The sequence below is a fragment of the Dromiciops gliroides genome, chromosome 2 (genome assembly GCF_019393635.1).
Source record: "Dromiciops gliroides isolate mDroGli1 chromosome 2, mDroGli1.pri, whole genome shotgun sequence".
NCBI classification, from domain to species: Eukaryota; Metazoa; Chordata; class Mammalia; order Microbiotheria; family Microbiotheriidae; genus Dromiciops; species Dromiciops gliroides.
The window spans coordinates 272,636,333-272,658,101 of NC_057862.1; the positions used below are offsets into that span (position 1 = coordinate 272,636,333).

The 21,769-nt window shown below is 35.9% G+C and overlaps 1 protein-coding gene across 1 annotated transcript in view; it reads right to left on the bottom strand.

Moving 5' to 3' along the window:
- The window catches only part of SEC23A (SEC23 homolog A, COPII coat complex component), a 63,269-nt gene that overhangs the window by 16,736 nt on the left and 24,764 nt on the right, over nt 1-21,769 (bottom strand). The window contains exons 9-14 of the mRNA XM_043983779.1: nt 19,654-19,769; nt 11,768-11,891; nt 8,358-8,438; nt 6,603-6,692; nt 4,439-4,545; nt 1,592-1,745 (exon numbers count right to left, since the gene is read on the bottom strand). Coding sequence (XP_043839714.1) covers nt 1,592-1,745; nt 4,439-4,545; nt 6,603-6,692; nt 8,358-8,438; nt 11,768-11,891; nt 19,654-19,769 — 672 coding nt within the window. The remainder of the gene's footprint in view (nt 1-1,591; nt 1,746-4,438; nt 4,546-6,602; nt 6,693-8,357; nt 8,439-11,767; nt 11,892-19,653; nt 19,770-21,769) is intronic.

Here is a 21,769-nt window from a genome sequence, read left to right on the forward strand (position 1 = left end):
AAGCTGCAGACAAAGAAGATGGAAGAGAGGAGAAAGAAGTAAAAGAAAAAAATAAACACAGGGTATCAAGATCACAGAGTTTTCATTTAGGATACTTGTTCATAACTATCACTGGTGAGTCTCTCTGAGTCAATCAACAAACAAATTAAGAATTTAAACAGCCCTAATAGCTTAAAACTACACTAAGACTTTTGGGACATCTGTATGCCAGGCAGTGTTCTAGGTGCTAAAAATACATAGATAAAAGTGAAAAGAATTCCTGTCCTCAAGGATCTATCAAGGGAGAGGACACATACATAAAACATGCACATATATATACACACACACATAGATATGTGTGTATGTGTGTGTGTGTGTATATATATATATACCCACACATATATGTGTATGTGTTTAAATCAGAAAATAAATCTAAGGCACAAATACAAGCACACACACACATACATACAAGGTATAAATACAAGATGATATGTCAAAAAGAAATTTCTTATGAAGAGCTATTGCATTCCACAAAACCAAAAGTAGTTTTTGCAATGGCAGACCTGAAAACTGGTTCTAAATGATCAAGTTTACTGTTATTAATTACTGTACTACTTACAGTAAATGCAGAAGTACAATTTGCAAATTATTAATGATGTTTTTTACTGAATTAACCTTCCCCAGTCTCAATTGCTGCAGTCTATGAAGCAATTTCAAGGTGATTTTTCACAGTAAGCATCATTAGAAATATAAATTAAAGTTCTACAAAAGACCATATTTGGACCCTTCTCAGAACCCTAAAGATAGAGTGAGTTTAGTTTCAAGCCCCACAACTTTGTTGCCCAAACTTCCCAGTAGGGGACTGTCTGGCACACAAAGCTCTGAGAAGCCAAGGCCCCTGGGACTTGGGCCTGAGAAGGACCTGGAACAGGGCCTCCACTTCATGGGAACCAAACTAAGCTGGGAATTCACCTTGAGGTATCTGAGGTAATTCCTACGTGACCTCAATGTTCAAACCCAACTTAAGTTGTTTCTTGACCAGTTATGTATGTTAATTTATGTTAACACAGCACTGTTCTAGTGAAGAATGGGCATTTTTGCCCAGAATAAGGTTAAGGCCTAGTGTTATACAATCTGATTGGTCAATTAACGGGGCAATCTGATTGGTCAACTGATACAATCTGGTTGGTCGTTAGTTACCATACATGGGAGATTGGTAAAATATGCTGTGACTGGTTGTTTCTGTAATGCTATATGGGACTGTAATACTGTAATGTGATACCCTTGGTGGGTATAAATAACGGTACAGGACCTCACTTCAGTGTACTCTCCTGCACATTCAGAAGAGTGACCATCTTCCAAAAGATGAATAAAGACGCCTTCAACCACCCTTTATTGCCTGCTTGGATTCTTTGAGCTTCAAGCTGTTAGCAATACTTGAGCTGCACAACACTATTTGAGCTGTTAGCTGCAATTCTAACATTGCTTCAGTGTCTATAAAGCAATTTCAAGGTGATTTTTCACAGTAAGTATCATTAGAAATATAAATTAATTTTATGTTCTACAAAAAAAATTAGTAACATTTAAGATTGCACATGATTTCTGTTCTTACCAAGCGAATGAGCTGTCTGTCTAGCCATCTGAGCACATCCGGACCTTCCTCTGTCTCTGCCCTATACACTGCCAATCTGGCCATAAGAATGGCAGCTGCCTCCTGATCAAAGGAAGCAGCGATGTTTTGTATCTGGGTCTGAGCATCTGCCCAGCTGAGAACAAAAAGAAACATAACAGTGGTGAATTCAGAGCAATCGATTAAAGAGAAAGCAAATGGCATGTCAGTCACACTATCATAAATCAACTCTATTTTGCAATTTTAACTTGTTAAAGTACATACAAAGCGATTTCACTGCAGCACTGCTATATTCCCAAATATTATGGACAAGATATTTTAAGTTTTTTGGTAAAATATCTCCAGTGGCATATGGTATGTTTTACCACGTATTCTCCTTATAGTGGAATAGCCCTAGAAAAAGAATGAGGAAAGCCACAAGGAAGAGAATATGATGCTGGTAAATTGACAATGGAGAAACGAACATTTTATGAGGTTAAAATTTTGGAAAATTATTTTCAAGGGTCTCCTATTACCTACCAAAACCAATTAGTCTTTACAGTTTCACATACATCTCCATATATACTCCAGTTAAAACTGAATTATTCAATATGTCTCAACTGATGTCAAGCTTTCCTCCCTCAGCACTTTTGCTCATCATTTGTACAACAAAGAATGTTTTTCCTTCAAACCACCAACTGCCATCCTATTAATCCATTAAGATGAATCCTTTGTTTGGCTTTTAAAGTCCTTAATAACCTGATTATGTAAGTTTCCAGTCTTCTTGCACCTTACTACCCCCTCTACATACTCTGCAATACAGTGATAATGGACTCCTTGCTGCTCTTAGAACTCAAGACTCCATTTCTTGACTCGAGCATTTTTTACTGGCTATTCCCCAGGGCAGGAAAACCCCTTTTTCTCATCTCCACTTCTTATCTTTCCTGGATTTCTTCAAGTCTCAGTTAAAGTCCCATTTTCTGCAAGAAGCCTTAACTGGTCTTTTTTAATCTTTGTGCCTTCCCTCTGAAACTAAACCCAATTTGCAGTCAGAGGACCAAGAAAAATTTTGAAAACCAAGAAGAAAAATACCCAGGAGATTAGAGGATAATAGACCCACATAGTGGAAAAAGGAAAGAATGACTACTGAACACAAATTATCATGCATTTAATTTTTTTCATTCATTCATATTTATTTATATTTAATCTCTTTTTATATTTTTTATACGTATATACATCCTTGTTTCCTTCACTAGAATGTAAGCTGCTTATGATTAGGGATTGTTTCATTCATCATATTTCTTTTTCTAGCTGCTAGCACAGTGTCTGACACATAGTAGGTGTGTAATACTTGTTGACTGATTTCAATACATCATTAATTGGATATGCTAAATATTTATTAACAGAATTAATTGTCAAATTAGCAAACAGATAATTCTAAAAAGAAGCTAGATTTGATATAAAGATGAAGATAAATTAACCACTAAAGTAGGGAACATAGATTTTTTTTCAAACTTCAATGGAAGCATGCACAAAAAAAGTGATTTTGTCCTAGGACACAAAGAATTTACCATCAACAGGACATGGCAAAAATGGTAAACACATTTATGGATCATAATGCAGCAAAAATAGTCATCAAGAAAGCAAATACAATAAAAAAGTAGGCTTACACAGAGACAAAAAATGCTATGTTGAATAATGAATGCTTGGGTTAAAGATCCTGTTATATAAATAATTCAAAAATTTTTTAAATGTTGAAGAACCATGTGATAGTGTAGAAGAGGGCTGGTTTAGCCAGGTTCAAGCCCTGCCTCTAACACAGACAGTATCTGTGACCTTAAGCAAGCTAGAAATGCCAGTTACTCCAACTTCCTCATTCCACAGAAAACTGAAGCCCAGAGGGGTCAAGTGGTCCAGATGTGCCCAGGTAATAATTATCATCATTATTGTTGCTAGCATCTATAATACGGCTTTATGGTTTCCAAAGTGTTACAAATATTAGCTCATTTATCTTCATGACAACCCTAGAAGAAGGGTGCTACTTCCATCCCAATTTTACAGATGAGGGAGCTGAAGCAGAGAGCAGTTAAATGGCTTGCCTAGGATCACAAAGCTTATGTCTGAGGACAGATCTGAACTCAGGACTTTCTGATGCCAAGTCCAAGTCTCTATACACTGTGCCTCCTGTCTGTCTCACAGAAACGGAGCTAACAACCCAGAAGCCAAATCCAAAGACATTATGCTCTCTTCTAAGGTCACACATGAAATAGAAGAACCAAGATTCAAACCCAGGTTCTTAACTCAGTTTAGAATTCTTTCTACACTGAAATTTATGGGATGTAGCCAGCATGTACTTGTTAAATTCCACCATGTAACTTGTCCTCTAATTTATTTTAGATTTGTTATCTATAAATTAAAGGTTTCTCAAGACAGAGACCACATCTTTATCAGTTAAAAAATTACAAAGCAAACCCCAATTGCCTCACCAAAAAATTAAAAAAATTTTTAAATTAAAAAAAAATTACAAAGCAGCTGTTCTGTATTCCAATTTTCAAGTCCATTTTGCATTTACTTCTCCAAGAAAGGAAAAAAAAAGTATATGCATTTCAATTTAAATTGATAAACTGCTCATTGGAGTTCTAATAGGCAATCTTATTTTTTAAAATGGAAAAAAAATAGGCAATCTTATCATGTCAGTTGGCTTCATAGTAAAAACAATGCTGTTTATCAAAAAGACTATATTTATTCCAGGCTTGGTCATAAAAGCAACGACAGTCAGTTTGGAAATATGGATGATCAACATATTAATTTAGTCTATTAAGTTAAATCTCTCCAAAAAACCCAACTTACTTCCTAGCCACTGTGGTTACTCTGATACGTCTCTGCCCACTTGAATGCTGGTATTGAGTCACAAATTGGATAGCACCACGTCCACCTTGAGGAATTGGAGCATTATGCTAAATTTAAAAAGACAAAAAATTGAGCAAAAGTTGAATTATCATCCACCAACCACAAAACCCCCCCTGCTGCCAAAATTCATTCTAAATTGAATTTGTAGTATGTAATTTTGCAGGGCCAACAAAATGGAGTTAGGCATGTGAGCATATATAAGAGGAATGAACAGGTGAGATAAAGAATATGATAAAGACCAAGAGAATGCTGTCAAAGTGAATTCAATAAAATGTACAATATAAATCAGGTATGGAGAGACTGAAAAAACAAAGGGTAGAAAAGATAGAGATGAAGAAGAGTGGGAAGGCAAACACAGTCAAGATAGACCAGTGTTCAGGAATAAATAAAGTTCTAATGCAGAAGAATAAACTGGGAGAGCAGTTCAACCATGAAGATTTTGCCAATACTCAGCTAATAGACATGTATTATCAGTATGTATATATCTATGTATACATGTCACATGTTTTACATATTGATACTGCTTTGTTGCTTATGTATCTATGCATGTATGTGTAAAAGAAAAGACATGTCTTTCAAGAGGTTTTTTTCAAAGAAAAAGGTAACATTGTAAAAAAGAGCACTAACTTAAGATTCAGAAGATCTAAATCCTAGGGCTGGTCCCACTCCTCACTGCATGACCTTGGACCAAACCATTTCATTTCTCTCAGTGCTAATTTCTTAACTGTAAAATGAAAACAATCACAGCCTCTCTGCCAACCTCAGAAATTCTTTGTGGGAGCATCAAATAAGATCATTCATGTTTAAGTGCTCTGAAATGTATGTGAACAGCATTTGGTTATGTTAAGTTGACATCATGATCATCATTATTACCATCCTAAGTAGCCATATTACTAATGTATACACTGACCTTTAAATTTCTAAGGAAAACTAAACTTACAGCTAAATTAAGATAAGTACACCAATTCACAGGAGGATGAAAGTAGGCTGAATTTAATTTGAGAAATTGTGCAATATTTTGAACGATCTGCTTCCAAACACAAAAACTCTTTTTTAATACTCCTTGTGATGCTATAATGCCACAAACTGCAGAGCACTGTAATCTCCAAAGAGTAATAATTTTTAGCAGACCCAGAGGGCAACAGAAACATGAATGATAAGCTTAAGTTGGATGTAGTATATATATATCGCCAATGATAGTTTGTGAGCAAGAAGTATTGCACAAGGGGCAGCTAGGTGGCACAGTGGATAAAGCACCGGCCCTGGATTTAGGAGGACATGAGTTCAAATCCAGTCTCAGACACTTGACACTTACTGGCTGTGTGATCCCTGGACAAGTCACTTAACCCTCACTGCCCTACCAAAAAAAAAAAAAAGTACTGCACTGCTGGTACCACAAAATGCTACAGGTCCTACAGGAAGGCTTCTGGTATGTTAGCCAAATTCTCCATAGAAGATTTAGGGGGAGACAAAGACAAGAATTACAGAGGCCAGAATGGATTGCAATCTGCACCAGTAGAGAGAGTAACTACACTGATAGTTTACAGATAACACTATATTAAAAAATTCCTTAAATAGGAATTTAGAAAGGTCCAAGAGTCACAAAATCATAAAATTGGCTTTTAGAATATGAACGAACTTCAAAAATTACCAGTCCAATTCCCTTGAACAGCTACTTTTGGTATTTAACTTTGTGAAGATTAATGAGCTATATAAATTAAAATTAGTAATATTATTATGTTACTAAAATTAGTAATATTATTATGTTACTAAACTACATGGGGGGGCAGCTAGGTGGCACAGTGGATAAAGCACCAGCCCTGGATTCAGGAGTACCTGAGTTCAAATCCAGCCTCAGACACTTGACACTTACTAGCTGTGTGACCCTGGGCAAGTCACTTAACCCCCACTGCCCCGCAAAAAAAAAAAAAAAACTAAACTACATGAGGAAACTAAGGCTCATGAAAGATGGGTTGTCATACAATTCCATGATTCACCATAGGAAAGAAAATATGATGTGTTCAGAACCTTGTCAGGTACTATATCAACAGTGTTGGGTTGTTTCTTTTTTAATTCTTCATTATTAAAATATAGAAAACCATACCTGATTGACAACTTCAAAATACAGAGCTAAAGTTGTATTAGGATTGAGTCCACATATTTTCCACTGGCAAGTGCCACCTGTTCCAATTTCCTAAAAGTATAACATGTAGTAAGTTTAAAAACAAGAATAAACATATTATGTAGTGATAAAGTACATAGTAAGCTATACCATAAGTACAAAAATCCAAAGAAAAAAACAAAATTCCTTCTAGACAATTACGACAAACATAAAATACTTAGAATTAAGGAGATTACAGGAGTAGATTATGCTCTACTGTATTCAGTTGATCATAAAACAAGTAAAATAATTTTCACATAGTAAACCTGAAAAATGTTTCAGAATTATACATAAGAAGTTTATAAGAATTCATACATAACCTGCAAAATACTTTATTTCAAAAACATGAGCAAAAACATTGCCAACTTCACATTGCAGAAGCTAGGTACGACAGATTCAGATATTGTAATGACAGTACATAGTAATGCATATTTTATACGTAAGTAATAACTATGGCAACCTCTACAGGAACTGCTGTCATAACAAACATTCCAATGTTCTTTACAAACAACATTTTAAAAACAAAATGTTTAGCCCTAAACAATCTAGTACTTGAGTATCTACACATCTGGACAAATTGGAATAGGAAGGCATGTTACAGTTGAGTCTACTTTCAGGGGAAACCGTTCACACTCTGCTCAAAAAGGGAACTGATAGTTTCAAGTTCTTGACATACAGTTTGACTTAGAATAACTTGGAGATCACTCAGTTTCATGCCTCCCTAATCCCCAAAATTGTTATTGTTCTTTCTCTTCCAAAATTATATTCTATATAAATGCTGTATCCCCCAATGTAACATAAGTTCTTTGAAGGCAAAGATTACCTTTGTATCCCCAATGTCTAGCATAAGGCCTTGCACAGAGCAGGTGCTTAATAAAGTTTTGTTAAATTGAATCTAAAACAGTGTCTAATGATGATTATTCAGAAAATTATTATGTACTCTGAAGATGTTTCTCCTCTTCTGCCTGATTTGAGCCATTTTATTGTTTATTAGTACCTCTACTAGAAAATGGGAAAGGAAAAACAAAAAAAAAGACAAAATTCAAATTTATCACATTTGGCTAAATTAATATAGTTCTGATGACAGTTAGCTAAGGAATCAAAGCTTGTTTAAAATAAGTTTTATACCATCTGTGAATTTAAATTATTTCAACTGAAAGTCAACAACCTTTTAAAAGTAGGATACCAAGTTGGCAATTCCTATTTTTCAAGAATGCTGAGGTGACTATCAAAAGGAGTGTAATGACTGAACACTCATAGAGGGAAGAGGAGGAAATGGCAGTAAGCATATTCGAAAGGGTCAAAAAACATAGATAGAAAGGGGTAAGAGACTCAAGAAGTCATTTCGTTCATCTGTGCATTTTACAGAGAAGGAAAGTGAGTCCCAGAAAGTTTAAGTGACTTGTCCATGGACAGGCAAGTAAGAGACAAAGTTGAGATTTAAACCCAGGTCCCCTGACTTCAAATTCAGCTCTCTTTCCACTATAATGAATAAGATAATTCTCAAACTTCTTATATTTCTACAATCCATGACATTACTACTTATGCAGATGGACAGAAGTATGCTATATGTTATAGAATTATGTTCCTCTGCACTTGGTACAAAATGTTCGATAAAAGCCCTAAGAAACAATCTCTAATATGTACTATATTAGGGCCCAAGAATTAGTTGTGTTTTCTATTTCAAAGCTAACTTACATTTTCTGACACGCAGGGTCCTTTTGAATTGAGAGACACACAGGGTCCAATAGCTCCAGAAATCTTTATTTCCCTTGAGGTCTGCAAAAAAGCAAATGACATGCTGAGGTATGGTTAACATTAAACAATATTGGGGCAGCTAGGTGGCACAGTGGATAAAGCACCAGCCCTAGATTCAGGAGGACCTGAGTTCAAATCCAGCTTTAGACACTTGACACTTACTAGCTGTGTGACCCTGGGAAAGTCATTTAACCCTCACTGCCCCACCAAAAAAAAAAACCAACCACCACCACCACCACCACCACCAAAAAAAAAAATTTGAACAATATTTAAGTTCTTTATTTTATTCAGAGAAAAAAAAATAACATACTCATATTCAAGAAAGTTATCAACTGTCACCTCTATACAGAGGATTCCTAAATCTGTATCTCTGGCCCAACTTCTCCAGTCCTGTATTTATAACTGCCTACTAGAGACCTCCACCAGAATATATCCCATGCATTATAACTCAAATTTGCCCCTCTTCCTCACTTTCCTCTTTCTATTGGTGTTCTCACTGTTCTCCCAGGGACACAGGGCTGAAACCTAAAAAGTATGTTATCACCCCACATCAATTAACTAATGAATCCTATCAATTCTGTCTCTAAAATGTCTCTTGTATCTGATGACTCCCCTCTACCACCATTACCAGTGCCATAGATTAAGCTCTCAATATCTCCTATTAGGATTTCTGTAAAAGTCCCCTAATGAAACTCCCTCTCTCCTCCAATTCAGCCTTCACAAATCTGTCAAAGTAATCTCTCTCTCTCAACTCTTTTCCTCACCGTCAAACTGGTCCTTCCCAGTTTCCTCTAGAAACATCATCTTTGTCCTTGACATGGGTGAACTCCTCTAATTTAGAGCTTAAAGTTCTGTCTAGGGCCTACTTTTCTTTCCTTTCTACACTCTCATTAGCATTCATGGACTCAACTGTCACCTCTCTGTAAGTTATTTTCATATATAACTTTAGTCTCTCTCATGGATTCCAGTCTCACACCACCAACCGCACACTTCAACAAATCCAACTGGACATCCCATAAGCACCTCAAATTTAGCAAGTCTAAGATATAATTTATTACATTTCCCCCAAAGTCCCACCCTCTTCCTAATTTCTCTGTTGTTTTTTTTTGTTGTTGAGGGTACTACCACCTTTCTAATCACCCAAGTTGCCAACCTCAGTATCATCCCTGACTGATTTCATGCTCTCCCCTAACCTTCACATCTAATCAGTTGTCGTGTCTTATTAATTATTTACATGCAAAATATATTTCTGATATGCCCCCGAGTTTTGAGTATAATGCTATTGTTTTTGGCTTAGGGCACATTCAATCATGTTAGCAGTTCATTCAGGGAGAGATGTTCAGTGGAGATCAGGGAAGAAATTGGGCTTTCATCACTCTAGTTCAGGCTCTGACCACCTCTCACCTTGACTAGTGCAACAGACTCATAACTGCATTGCTTTCTCCAATCCTTTTTGCACACAGCTAGCTGCCAAATTTATATTTCTAAAGAACTTGTCACTTTTCAGCATGAGAAATTCCAGTGGCACATTGTGGCCTCTAAAATCAAATAGAAGTTCTTCTATTGGGTTTTTAAAGCCCTTCAAAATCTGGCTCCAGCCTACATTTCCAACCTTATTGCATATTACTCTGCTTCACAAACTCTACACTCTGGCCAAAATGGACTGCTTGCTGTTCCCCATACATCCTGTCCCTAGTGTCTATGACTGTGCACAGGCCATACCTCATATTTAGAATACTTCCTTCCACCTCACATGTAGCTTCCTTCAAAGTTCACCTTAAGAACCATTTCCTCCAAGAAGCTTCTCCTAAAAAAAAGCTGCTAGGGCCTTTCTCCTAGAAATTAACATACACACACACGTATATATGTATGTATGCATGTATATATATGTATATACACACATGCATATATAATATCTGCACACATGCATGCACATGCCTATATATATACATGTAAAATATTGTATATCATTATGTACATGTTGTTTCCTCCAATAAAATGAAATTTCCTCCTTTAAAGACAAGGACTGTTTTGGTTTCGTCTATGAATCCCAAGCACCTAGCACAGTACCCGTTGCATTGAATATGGACTAAATTCTAATGTATAGACCTAATTACTTTACTCTCCTGATCAAAAAATATCAGGGGCAGCTCCTTATTGCTTACTAAATAAAATATAAACTCCTTAGCCTGCTATTCAAGGTCATCCATCAACTGGATTTAACGGCTCTGTCCAGTTTTGTTTCAAACTATTTTGCCTTCAAATCATCTCCATCCCACCTAAACTGAATTATTTGTTGTCCTGTCCTTATTCTGCTTTTTTCCCCATTTTCATTTATTTGTGTACACGGTTCTGCTATTACTGAATACAAGAACCCCAGAGTCCCACCTCTTTCTTTCAAGATCACACTCAGGAATTGCCTCTTCAGTGCAGCCTTCTTTGACCTCTCCCAACCAAAAATGATTCCTTACTCTTTAAGTTTCTCTTCCCATAATTTTTTTTCTCTTCTCTATTTATCAACTTCTAACTTGTATCACAGATTTTTTTTTATATACACCCTATTATTACAAGATTTTAGGGTGCTTGATGGTAGGGACTGTCATTTACATCTTTATATCTGTAGTACCTAACATGATCTTGGGCTACCATAAAGACAGAGTATAAAAACTACAGAAATATCACATCAAGTTTTGTATTTAGTACAGAGCACCAAAATTTAGGAAGGGCATTAATAAATTAGAAAGAGTATCCAAGCAAGATGGTAAAGGGCCTTGATATCATTCCCTAGGAGAGCTGTCTATCATATATATCTAAAGGCCTATCATAACAAAGAGAAATTAGACTCACTCATCATGGCCCCAGAAAGCAGAACTGTAACAATGAATGAGAGTTACAGAGAAGCATTTGGATTTTGTTTTTAATTATATACTTTACTTTTTTTAATGATACTTTAAAATAATACAGTTATCCCTTCCACACCATGGGGGTTAGGTGTATGGTGCCCCCACAATCTAGAAAATCCACATAAAATGTTTTAACCCACCCTTCATATCAGAGAAGTCTGAATTATTATGGTATTATAAGATAAAATATTGCTGATATTATACAATACTATATATATATTTTATGCATTTCTGAGTTTCTTAACTTTTTCTGTGTTGTCTACTGACCTCTGTGTATTGTCTGCCGCTTCTGCAAAACTCCCCAAAAATTTCCATTTAATTTCTTATGCAGGCCTGTGATATATCAAAACCTCAATGGGGAAAGTCATGATGAGGAAGGGATAATTGCATAATCAGATTCCTTTTTTGAAAATAGATTGTATATATTTCTTCAGTTTTCATTCTTACCTTTATTTCTAATGTGCCGCCAAAGCCCATTTTAAATTGTCCTTGCATATCTTTGGTAAAGACTCTCTGAAAGGTCTGCTTGAATAAGGAAGTATTGAAAGAATCTCCCATTACCATGTACCCTCTGAATGAAAAGACCAAAAAAAAGCACTGTAAGAGGCACATTTACTGAAACAACATATGCCACAATTGAATAAGATCATAAAAGCTTCATCTCAAAAACAAAGATGACAAGATTAAATTTCTATTCATAGATTTATACACTATTAAAGTAAAAAAGGACCTTAGATATTATCTAGCCTACAGCCCCTTTACAGATGAGGAAACTAAGATCCAGAGTCTCTTTATCCATTTCTAAAATGGGTATTTTTAAAGAATATAGTCACCAAACAAATAAACAGGTCAGTCAGTCAATAAACATTTATTAAGTGTCTTCTTTATGCCAGGCACTGTGCTAAATGTAAACAAAGATATAATGCACTAAGTAGGCTTTTGGTAATCATAACAAAGGTGATAATAAAAAAAAAAACTTTTTAAGCTTCAGTACTAGAAACATACCATACATCTTTAGAGATAATTTTTACTAAGCATATTAATAAAAATAATTGCAACTCAAATTTGTATACTGTTTTGAGTTTTACAAAGTTCTTTCCTCAAAACAACATAGTGAAGTAGGCAGCACAAAAACTAGTATCCCAATTTTAAAGATAAGGAAACTGAAGCTCAGAGAGATTAAGACTTGCCAAGTCCCAGAGCTATTATGTGTTGAAGCCAGGATTTGAACACAGGCTTCCTGACATCATATCCAGTGCTCTTTGTACAACAGCACATATGCAATAGCATCTAGTAATGAAATTTCTTGAATTTTACATTAGAGAACAGTTGCTATAACTGCAAATAGGCAAAATGTACTTTTCAAAATGAAACACCATAACTAACCACTCCATTCAGTTCTTAAAAATCACATAACAAGATCACAAAAACACTATTCAAAAACTTTCTTTTATTCTTCAATATGAGTAATACCACCAATATAAGTCTGTAAGTCTACATGACTTGGTTATAAAAGGTAACATCATAATCCAATTAGAAAAATAAGGAAATACCTCCCCAAACTATAAGTAGGAAGAGATAATAACCAAACAAGAGATAGAAATAGAGAAAATAAGATGAACAATTATGATTACATAAATTTCTAAAGGTTTTACATAAATAAAATCAAGTTAAAAATTAAGAAGGAGGGGCAGCTAGGTGGCGCAGTGGATAAAGCACTGGCCCTGGATTCAGGAGGACCTGAGTTCAAATCTGCCCTCAGACACTTAACACTTACTAGCTGTGTGACCCTGGGCAAGTCACTTAACCCTCATTATCCCACCAAAAAAAAAAAAAGAAGGAAATAGTTAAATGGAAAAAATCTTTACAGTAAGTTTCTCTGATAAAAGTCTGATATCCAAAATATTTCATAAGAAACTAATTCAAATATATGAGAACAAGAAGTATTTCCCAATAGATTAGTGGTAAAAGGTTACAAACTAGCAAATCTCAAAAGAAGAAGTATAATCTAGCAATACCCATATTTAAAATGTTCTGAATTTTTAATTAAATAATTAGAGAAATACAAATTAAAGCAATAAAACTCATCCTGTTGTCGACCTCAATCTGTTGGCAACTCAATATGTTGCCAAATCTTGTCATTTCTACCCTTCACAACATCTCTCATACACACACTCACTCTCTCTCTCTCTCTCCTTTCCCATTCTCACAGCCATCAATCTACTTAAGGTCTTCATCACCCAGACTACTGAAATAGGTTTCTAATTGGAATCTCCACCTCAAGATGATTTTTCTAAAGTGTAGGTCTGAGTTCTAGTAGGGCTCCCTATTACCTCCAGGGCCAAATGTAAAGTTCTCTCTTAGGCATTTTAAAATTCTTCAAAATCTGGCCCTTTTCTACATTTCTAGTCTTTTTACACATCTTGATTCACTTTACCAATTCCTGCCTCCATGTCTTTGTATGGACTGTCTCCCATGACTGGAATGCTCTGCCTCTTACTTCTCCCTTTTAGTTTTCCCTGACTTCATTCAAGATTCTAAATGCCTCTTTACACAAAAAGCTTTTCCCAGTCCCCCAGCTGTTAATGCCTTTCCCTTAAGATTAAATTCAATTTGCCCCATATATATATATATATATATATATTTAGTGAGGCAATTAGGGTTAAGTGACTTGCCCAGGGTCACACAGCTAGTAAGTGTTAAGTGTCTGAGGCCGGATTTGAACTCAAGTACTCCTGACTCCAGGGCCAGTGCTCAATCCACTGAGCCACCTAGCTGCCCCCACCCCATATATTTTTGTATGTAACTAGTTATTTACATGTTGTCTTTCATGTGGGACATAAAGGACTATTTGCTGCTTTTATTTGTATTTCCAGCACTTAGCACAGTGCCTGGCACAAAATACCACCACTAGACCTAAACTCCAAAGATCAAAGAAAGAGGAAAGGGACCCATGTACACAAAAATATTTACAACAGCTCTTTTTGTTATTAGCAAAGAACTGGAAACCATGGAGTGGGGGAGAAGGGGTCCATTAACTAGAGAAGGAACTAATTATGGTAATGAAATATAATGATATATACTTACATTATGAGAAATGACAGGAACCATTTAAAAGTAATCTGGGAAGACTTGTATGAACTAATATAGAGTCAGCAAAATCCAGAGAACAATTTATACAACATCATCAACTTCGTAAAGAAAAATAATTCTGGGGCAGCTAGGTGGCACAGTGGATAGAGCACCAGCCCTGGAGTCAGGAGGACCTGAGTTCAAATCCGGCCTCAGACACTTGACACTTACTAGCAGTGTGACCCTGGGCAAGTCACTTAACCCCAATTGCCTCACCAAAAAAAAAAAAGAAAAGAAAAACAATTCTGAAAAACGTAATAATTTTGACCAATGTAATGACCAATCACAACTCCAAAGGACAAATATGTGACACATACTACCCACCTCCTGAAAAAGTGTGATGGACTGAAGGTGTCAAATTATACATACACACACACACACACACACACACACACACACACATATATATATATATATAATGTATGTGTGTGTATGTATACATATGTATTTGAACCAATGTGATTAGTTTTACTTGGATATGTATACATATATTTGTTAAAAAGGTTTTGTTCTTTTCTTTCTTTCTTTCTTTTTTGGTGGGGCAGGGGAAAAGGGGCTAAGCAATGAGGTTGCCAAAAAGAAAAGAAAAAAGATTCATTTTTTTAAATGCAGATTAAGGAACAGAAGGCTAGAAGTAACACAGACAAGCAGAAAAGTTTGGAAAGTTATATAATGATCTTCCTCTAGTCATAAGTTTGTATAATACTTCTAACAGATAGGAAAAGACCTAGTATTTCTAGCAGACATGGAAAAAATTTCCAAAATAATAATGATACTGGATACTTAATGAAAATAATTATCCGTATGTAGTTCAGCTGATTATCAGAAAGTAAACAATGCTCTATGTAAAACCATTTTTAAATAAATGCAGAGCACAAGACAGTGCATATGTTATAGTTAAAAATATAGCAGTGAAAGAAAAACATTTAGCAAGTCCAAGAATTGGGGGTGTTTTAGTCATCTACTGTCAAGACCAACTAACTGATTAAGAGAAGATGCTGGCCTTGATTACTGACATTAATAAATGAAATCTATATTTGAGATATCTAACCCCCCAAAAAAGTGGGCCAACCATATAAGTTATGTAATGAGTCACATAATCAGCTCCATTGTAAAAGAGAAGCATAGTTGGAATATAACATGTCTTTTATATATATGTTTTTTGGGGGGTGGGGGTGAGGCAATTGGGGTTAAGTGACTTTCCCAAGGTCTCACAGCTAGTAAGTGTTAAGTGTCTGAGGCCGCATTTGAACTCAAGTCCTCCTGAATCCAGGGCCGGTGCTCTATCCACTGTACCACCTAGCTGCCCCAACATGTCTTATATTTTGCATCAATAAACCAGGCTGAGCAAATATAGCTAAATATCAACATGCAAAAATCAATGCTGAATAAACAATTATTCTTGACAATAGAAGGCAGAATAGGCAATTCATGAATTTGCTAATTGCTCATTCCTTACTTTAAAAATTACACAGTGGGGGCAGCTAGGTGGCACAGTGTATAGAGCACCAGCCCTGGATTCAGAAGGACCTGAGTTCAAATCCGGCCTCAGACACTTAACACTTACTAGCTGTGTGACCCTGGGCAAGTCACTTAACCCCAACTGCCTCACCAAAAAAAAATAATAATAAAATTAGCATTTGATATTTAGTTAAAATATCAATTTTCTAACTATAATACTGGGTTTTTTGTGGGGTTTTTTTTTCTTTGCGGGGCAATGGGGGTTAAGTGACTTGCCCAGGGTCACACAGCTAGTAAGTGTCAAGTGTCTGAGGCCGGATTTGAACTCAGGTACTCCTGACTCCAGGGCCGGTGCTTTATCCACTGCGCCACCTAGCCGCCCCTTATAATACTGTTTTAAAGGCTTTTTTTCCATTTAACTTTTTCCTTCTCCTCTTATGTATCTATAATCCCTAAAAGATTTTTGATGCTTAAAAAAGTTAAGTATACTTCCAAATCACCCATCAGTCTCTTAATTTATAAAAGGAGGCAGTCATACTAGATTATCTCTATTATCTTCCAGTTCTAAATTCTGAGTCTACAAATGACTTCTACCTCATAACAGTTTCAAAAATTAGATCCATAACGCTTGCATCAAATATACAAACACTGATAAAGATAAAGAATACAGTTAAGTTTAAAACCATATGAACTTCTTTAATTTTATAATTTATTCTAATTATAGCTATGCATAGGTAAGTCAAAACCTCTCTGATCCTCAATATGCTCACATGCAAAACAGGGATAACAATACCTGTAATTACTTATGTCAAAGAGTTAAGATCAAATGAGTTAAATGTCACAAAAATGTCAGCATAAATGGGTATGACAAAGGCAGGGGAGGGGGAGGAAGAGATCACGATGATGATGATGATGATGATAACATTTATATATTGCTTTAAAGTTTGCAAAGTACTTTACATATGTCATCTCCCTTACTCCTCACAACCCAGTAAGGAAAGTGCCTTTATTATCAGCTTTTCACAGATGAGGATACTGAGGATGAGAGAAATGATGTGACTTGCTCAAGGTCACACAGCTACTAAGTATATGAGACAGGATTTTAACTCAGCTCCTTCCAACTCCAGGTGCAGCAGGCTATCCACTATGCCACTTGGCTGTCTCTAAATAAAGTGCTGGTCTTAAAGCAGAAAGACATGAAAACCTGGATTCAAGCCCACTGTCTCTGATGTAGACTGACTGCATGAACCTAGACAAATAACTTAACCTCAAGTTCTCAGGCAACCCTCTTGAGACTATAAGTTGCAGAGAAGGTGCCAACCTTCACTGGTAGAAGGAGTCTTCTATACCAATGAAATTATAGGTCCAAATCACTATCTCTATCCCTATGACAAAAACTATTCAGTTAAATGTTGTGGAGAACACAATACTGGTTATGTCAAGTACCAAACCATCGTAGTACCTCCTAGACAAAATATATAACCACTGTAGAGTTTGGCCTAAACTATCCACACAGGAAAAACCAAATGGGCAGAGAATAGCTATTGCAAATTCATTATGAAATGCTGCTATATGAACAATGTACCAAGCCTATCCATCAGCATATATAACTCTTGGCTAGACTGCAAATGGACAAGTTAGGCACAGAATTAACCAGGGAAAGGAGAATAAGTTGGGTTGCCTTCAGAAAACCACAAATGTTTTCCAATTTCTATTAGTACTGTATGGCTACAAGTCATAGAAACATACAATAGCCAAAGAACTGTAAAAAAATAATGGGCTTTGCCAACAACCAAAGGCCCCAGCTCAAGGGGATTGATTTGGATTGACTGAGATTGACTGACTTCTCTGATTAACTCACTTAAAGTTAATTCAATTGAAGCCACATCTGCCTGGCCCTCAGGAGGGTGTGTTCTCAGAGACTGTAGATTTTGACCTCAACACGGGACCACCCTCAAGTCCAGTGAACCAATGGATTTGGGTGATGCTAGTCAATTAGCTTGAAGCAGTGTGGAAGGACCACCTCTCCTTGGGATGCAGAGGAAGCTTCCATGCGCAGTTCATCTCAGGAACAGGCTCATGGTGGAGAACTTGAGGAAGAACCAAGAGAGGCTGGAACTCTAGGATTTGCTAGGCCTTTTCTTAACTTTCTGACCCAGGTGTTCTCTTTTACTAACACTTGGTATTCTTTAATAAATACTTAATGCCCAAAAACTGGTGCTAAAGCTTCTAATTTATAAGTAAACCCTAGCTAGTTTTCCCTACACTTGGGACAGGAATAAGGTGACCACACATTAAATTTTAAACATCACAGAACTAATAGTAAGTATCACACAGAAACAGTGTAGAGGTACATAATGAATGCAAACAGATTACAAAACATAACAAATCAAAGAATACAAAGAACAAGAAGAAAGGATGGTATCAAAGAAATGTGTAATAAAAAAAATTAGCTGGTCACATGGCAAAAGCAAGCAATAACTAATGGACTGTCTGTGTGCTCCACTGGCATCCTTGAGATGTCAAGAAAAAGTGGGGAAGCTTCTAAATATGTTGGGTGGATTCCCTATGACACAAGTCATGAGTCACACAAAATGGGCAGGTTAAAACTGGTTTCAATCCAGATCACTAGGGGAAACATTCATATCAATGAAAGCACAAATTCATTTAAATATTTGGTTATAAACAGCTAACAATGAGCAACTATAAAAACAGCGTAAGACTTTTTTCTTTTTTTTTTTTTTGCGGGGCAATGGGGGTTAAGTGACTTGCCCAGGGTCACACAGCTAGTAAGTGTCAAGTGTCCAAGGCCAGATTTGAACTCAGGTACTCCTGAATCTAGGGCCGGTACTTAATCCACTGCGCCACCTAGCCGCCCCCAGCATAAGACTTTTTTAACCAGAAGAAATCAGCATTTTAATGATGAGGAAATTATGGCCCAGGATGGTTCAAAGTGAACTGTTGAACTTCAGGTAACTTTAGCAAATATTTTGACAGCCAGATAGAGCCATCTGGGGTTGGAGTCAAAGATTATGTAAACCAAATTTTAAGAAATAACTCTCAGAATTATTAAGAAAATAATTATATAAAGTAAAATACAAGTAAAAAAGCTCAACAGATATTACTTTTACTATTTTATTGTCCTATGGAGGTAATTTCCGTTTAGTTAATGTTAGTTTTCTTATTTTTAATTTAATTGTTTATATTTTTATTATAAAACATAAGTATAAATAGTACTGATCTAATAATATGAAATGGTATTAATCAAATTCTACTGTGCCCAATTTTTTCTATGTCTAGGTTATATATTCAAAGTTACTAAAACAAAAAACATTAGGGGGCAGCTAGATGGCACAGTGGATAAAGCACTGGCCTTGGATTCAGGAGGACCTGAGTTCAAATCCAGCCTCAGACACTTGACACAACTAGCTGTGTGACCCTGGGCAAGTCACTTAACCCTTATTGCCCTGCAAAAACAAAAACAAAAACAAAAACACAAAACAATTACTTAGTTATCGTTAAAAAAAAATGAAGCCCACTTATAATAGCTGATAACTGAAAAATCTGAGGACTGAAGTAAAACTCTCAGCTAGGATCCAAGAATTGTCTGAAAATTTAAAGAGAACAAATAGCAGAAAGATCATAATGAGTTTTCCCCCCAAAGAGTTCTACAACTTGTTCTTTTAGCTCACTTTTGTATTTCAAGACTCTATGGTCAGTCTCAGATTCTAAATACATACCCAGTGAGGTTAGGACAGCATTTCATCTCCAAAAGACCAGTCTGATCCAATGCACATGCATAAATATCAATAACATGACCAGTTGTAGCAGCTCGATTAGCCAATGCTTCAAAATGCTAAAGACAAAATTTTTTAAAAAATTAAATCAAAACAGTGTATACATTTTACATTCATATATGTGTGTATTATATTCATAGCTAGGTCAAAATGTTGATAGTATGACATGGAGTAAATGCATTGGATTTGGAGTCAGAGAACCTAGGTTCAAAGTTTGTCACTTAGTACCTATGTGACCTTGAACAAATCACTTAACTTCTCTGGGCCCTAGTTTTCTAATATGTAAAATGAGTAGGCTGGATTAGACAGCCTCTAAGATCCTTTCTAAGCTTTAAATATATGATTCTATGAAAATTCAGGCAGACTGTAAAGGATTTGTGTTTTGCATTTAATATAGTTTTTACTTCCACAAATGTCTTATAAAATGATATCATTTCTGTAACTCTAATTTTCACATAAAGCTTTCCATAATGAGATCTGAATGGTGAAGCCAAAATAGCACTGAATAAATGACCTGAATTCTAGTCCCAGCTCTGTTTGTTTCCTCATCCATAAAATGAGGCTGCACCAGATCTATGAGAACCCTTTTGGCTTAAAGAGCCTAAATCCTAACTGGAAAGAACCCAGGGATTGACATAGGTCTAAAGGGAAGCAGCTAGGTGGCACAGAGGATAGAGTGCCAGCCCTGGAGTCAGGAAGAGTCATGTTGGAAAGTTAAAATTCAGCCTTAGACACTTACTAGCTGTGTGACCCTGGGCAAATCACTTAAACCTATTTGCCTCAATTTCCTCATGTGTAAAATGATCTGGAGAGGGAAATGGCAAATAGGTGAATTAAAGCATCAAACACAATTGAAAAACGAGTGAACAATAAAGGGAAGGAAAAGAGCTGGTATTTTAAGGCATACCAGAGACCAAACAATACGGTCTCCGCATGATAACTACTTTACTCTACCTGCAGTAAAGTAGAAACTGGATGTTCTAAAAATCAGATCTGAGGACAGGCAAAAGAGTTATCAAAAGCTATCAAAAACAAAAGAGAAATTAATTCCAAGGGGGAAAATGGGATACAGATCAGTTTCTAGAGAGGAGCAGACAGGTGAAACAGGCTAATTAACCCTACCATGTACTCTGAGATCCAGTGAAAATTAACAAATATAATCACCAATGTGAGTGGGATGAATTCAACCATAAAATGAAAGAGGAAAAGAGAACGAAACAAAGCAGATCCAAGAATATGTTGTTTACAAGAAGTCTATATTTGAAACACCAAGATTCAGATAGAATAAGGAGCCGCAGTAAAATTTATTATATTTCAGGAGAATTCCAAGCAAGGGTAGCAATCATGATGTCACATAGGGCAACAGTAAAAACAGATGTAGTTTAAAAAAGAAGCAGAGAGGGGCAGCTAGGTGGCGAAGTGGATAGAGCACTGGCCCTGGAGTCAGGAGTACCTGAGTTCAAATCCAGCCTCAGATACTTTACACTAACTAGCTGTGTGACCCTGGGCAAGTCACTTAACCCCAATTGCCTCTCTAAAAAAAAAAAGAAGCAGAGAAATATTCTGCTTAATAAATAATGAAATCAATAGATAATTAGACTACATCAATACTTAATATATATAAATGACATAACCTATAAGTATTTAAAGAAGTTAACAAAATTATAGAGAAAAACAATAAAACTATAATACTTGGGGACCTCAAAGTGTCCCCTTTTGGAAGATTATCAATATTTGAGAAAAAATAGCAACAAAGAACCAGAATATAATTTTGGATAAGTCAAACATGATAAATCTCAGCAATTACTGCAATGGAAGAGAAAGAAAAATAGATATTACTCAGCTGTAGAAGACACCTTTACAAAAACTGACCATGTGCTATGGAATTAAAACCTTATAAAAATGCAAAAACAAAAACAAAAAAAAGTCCAAGCCTCAACACAACCTTTTTTTGACCATGACACAATAAAAATTATAATCGATGAAGAGTTTTTGCAAAAAGGATTCTAACTTCAATGGAAACTAATCCTAAAGAATTAATAGGATAAATAACAAATCA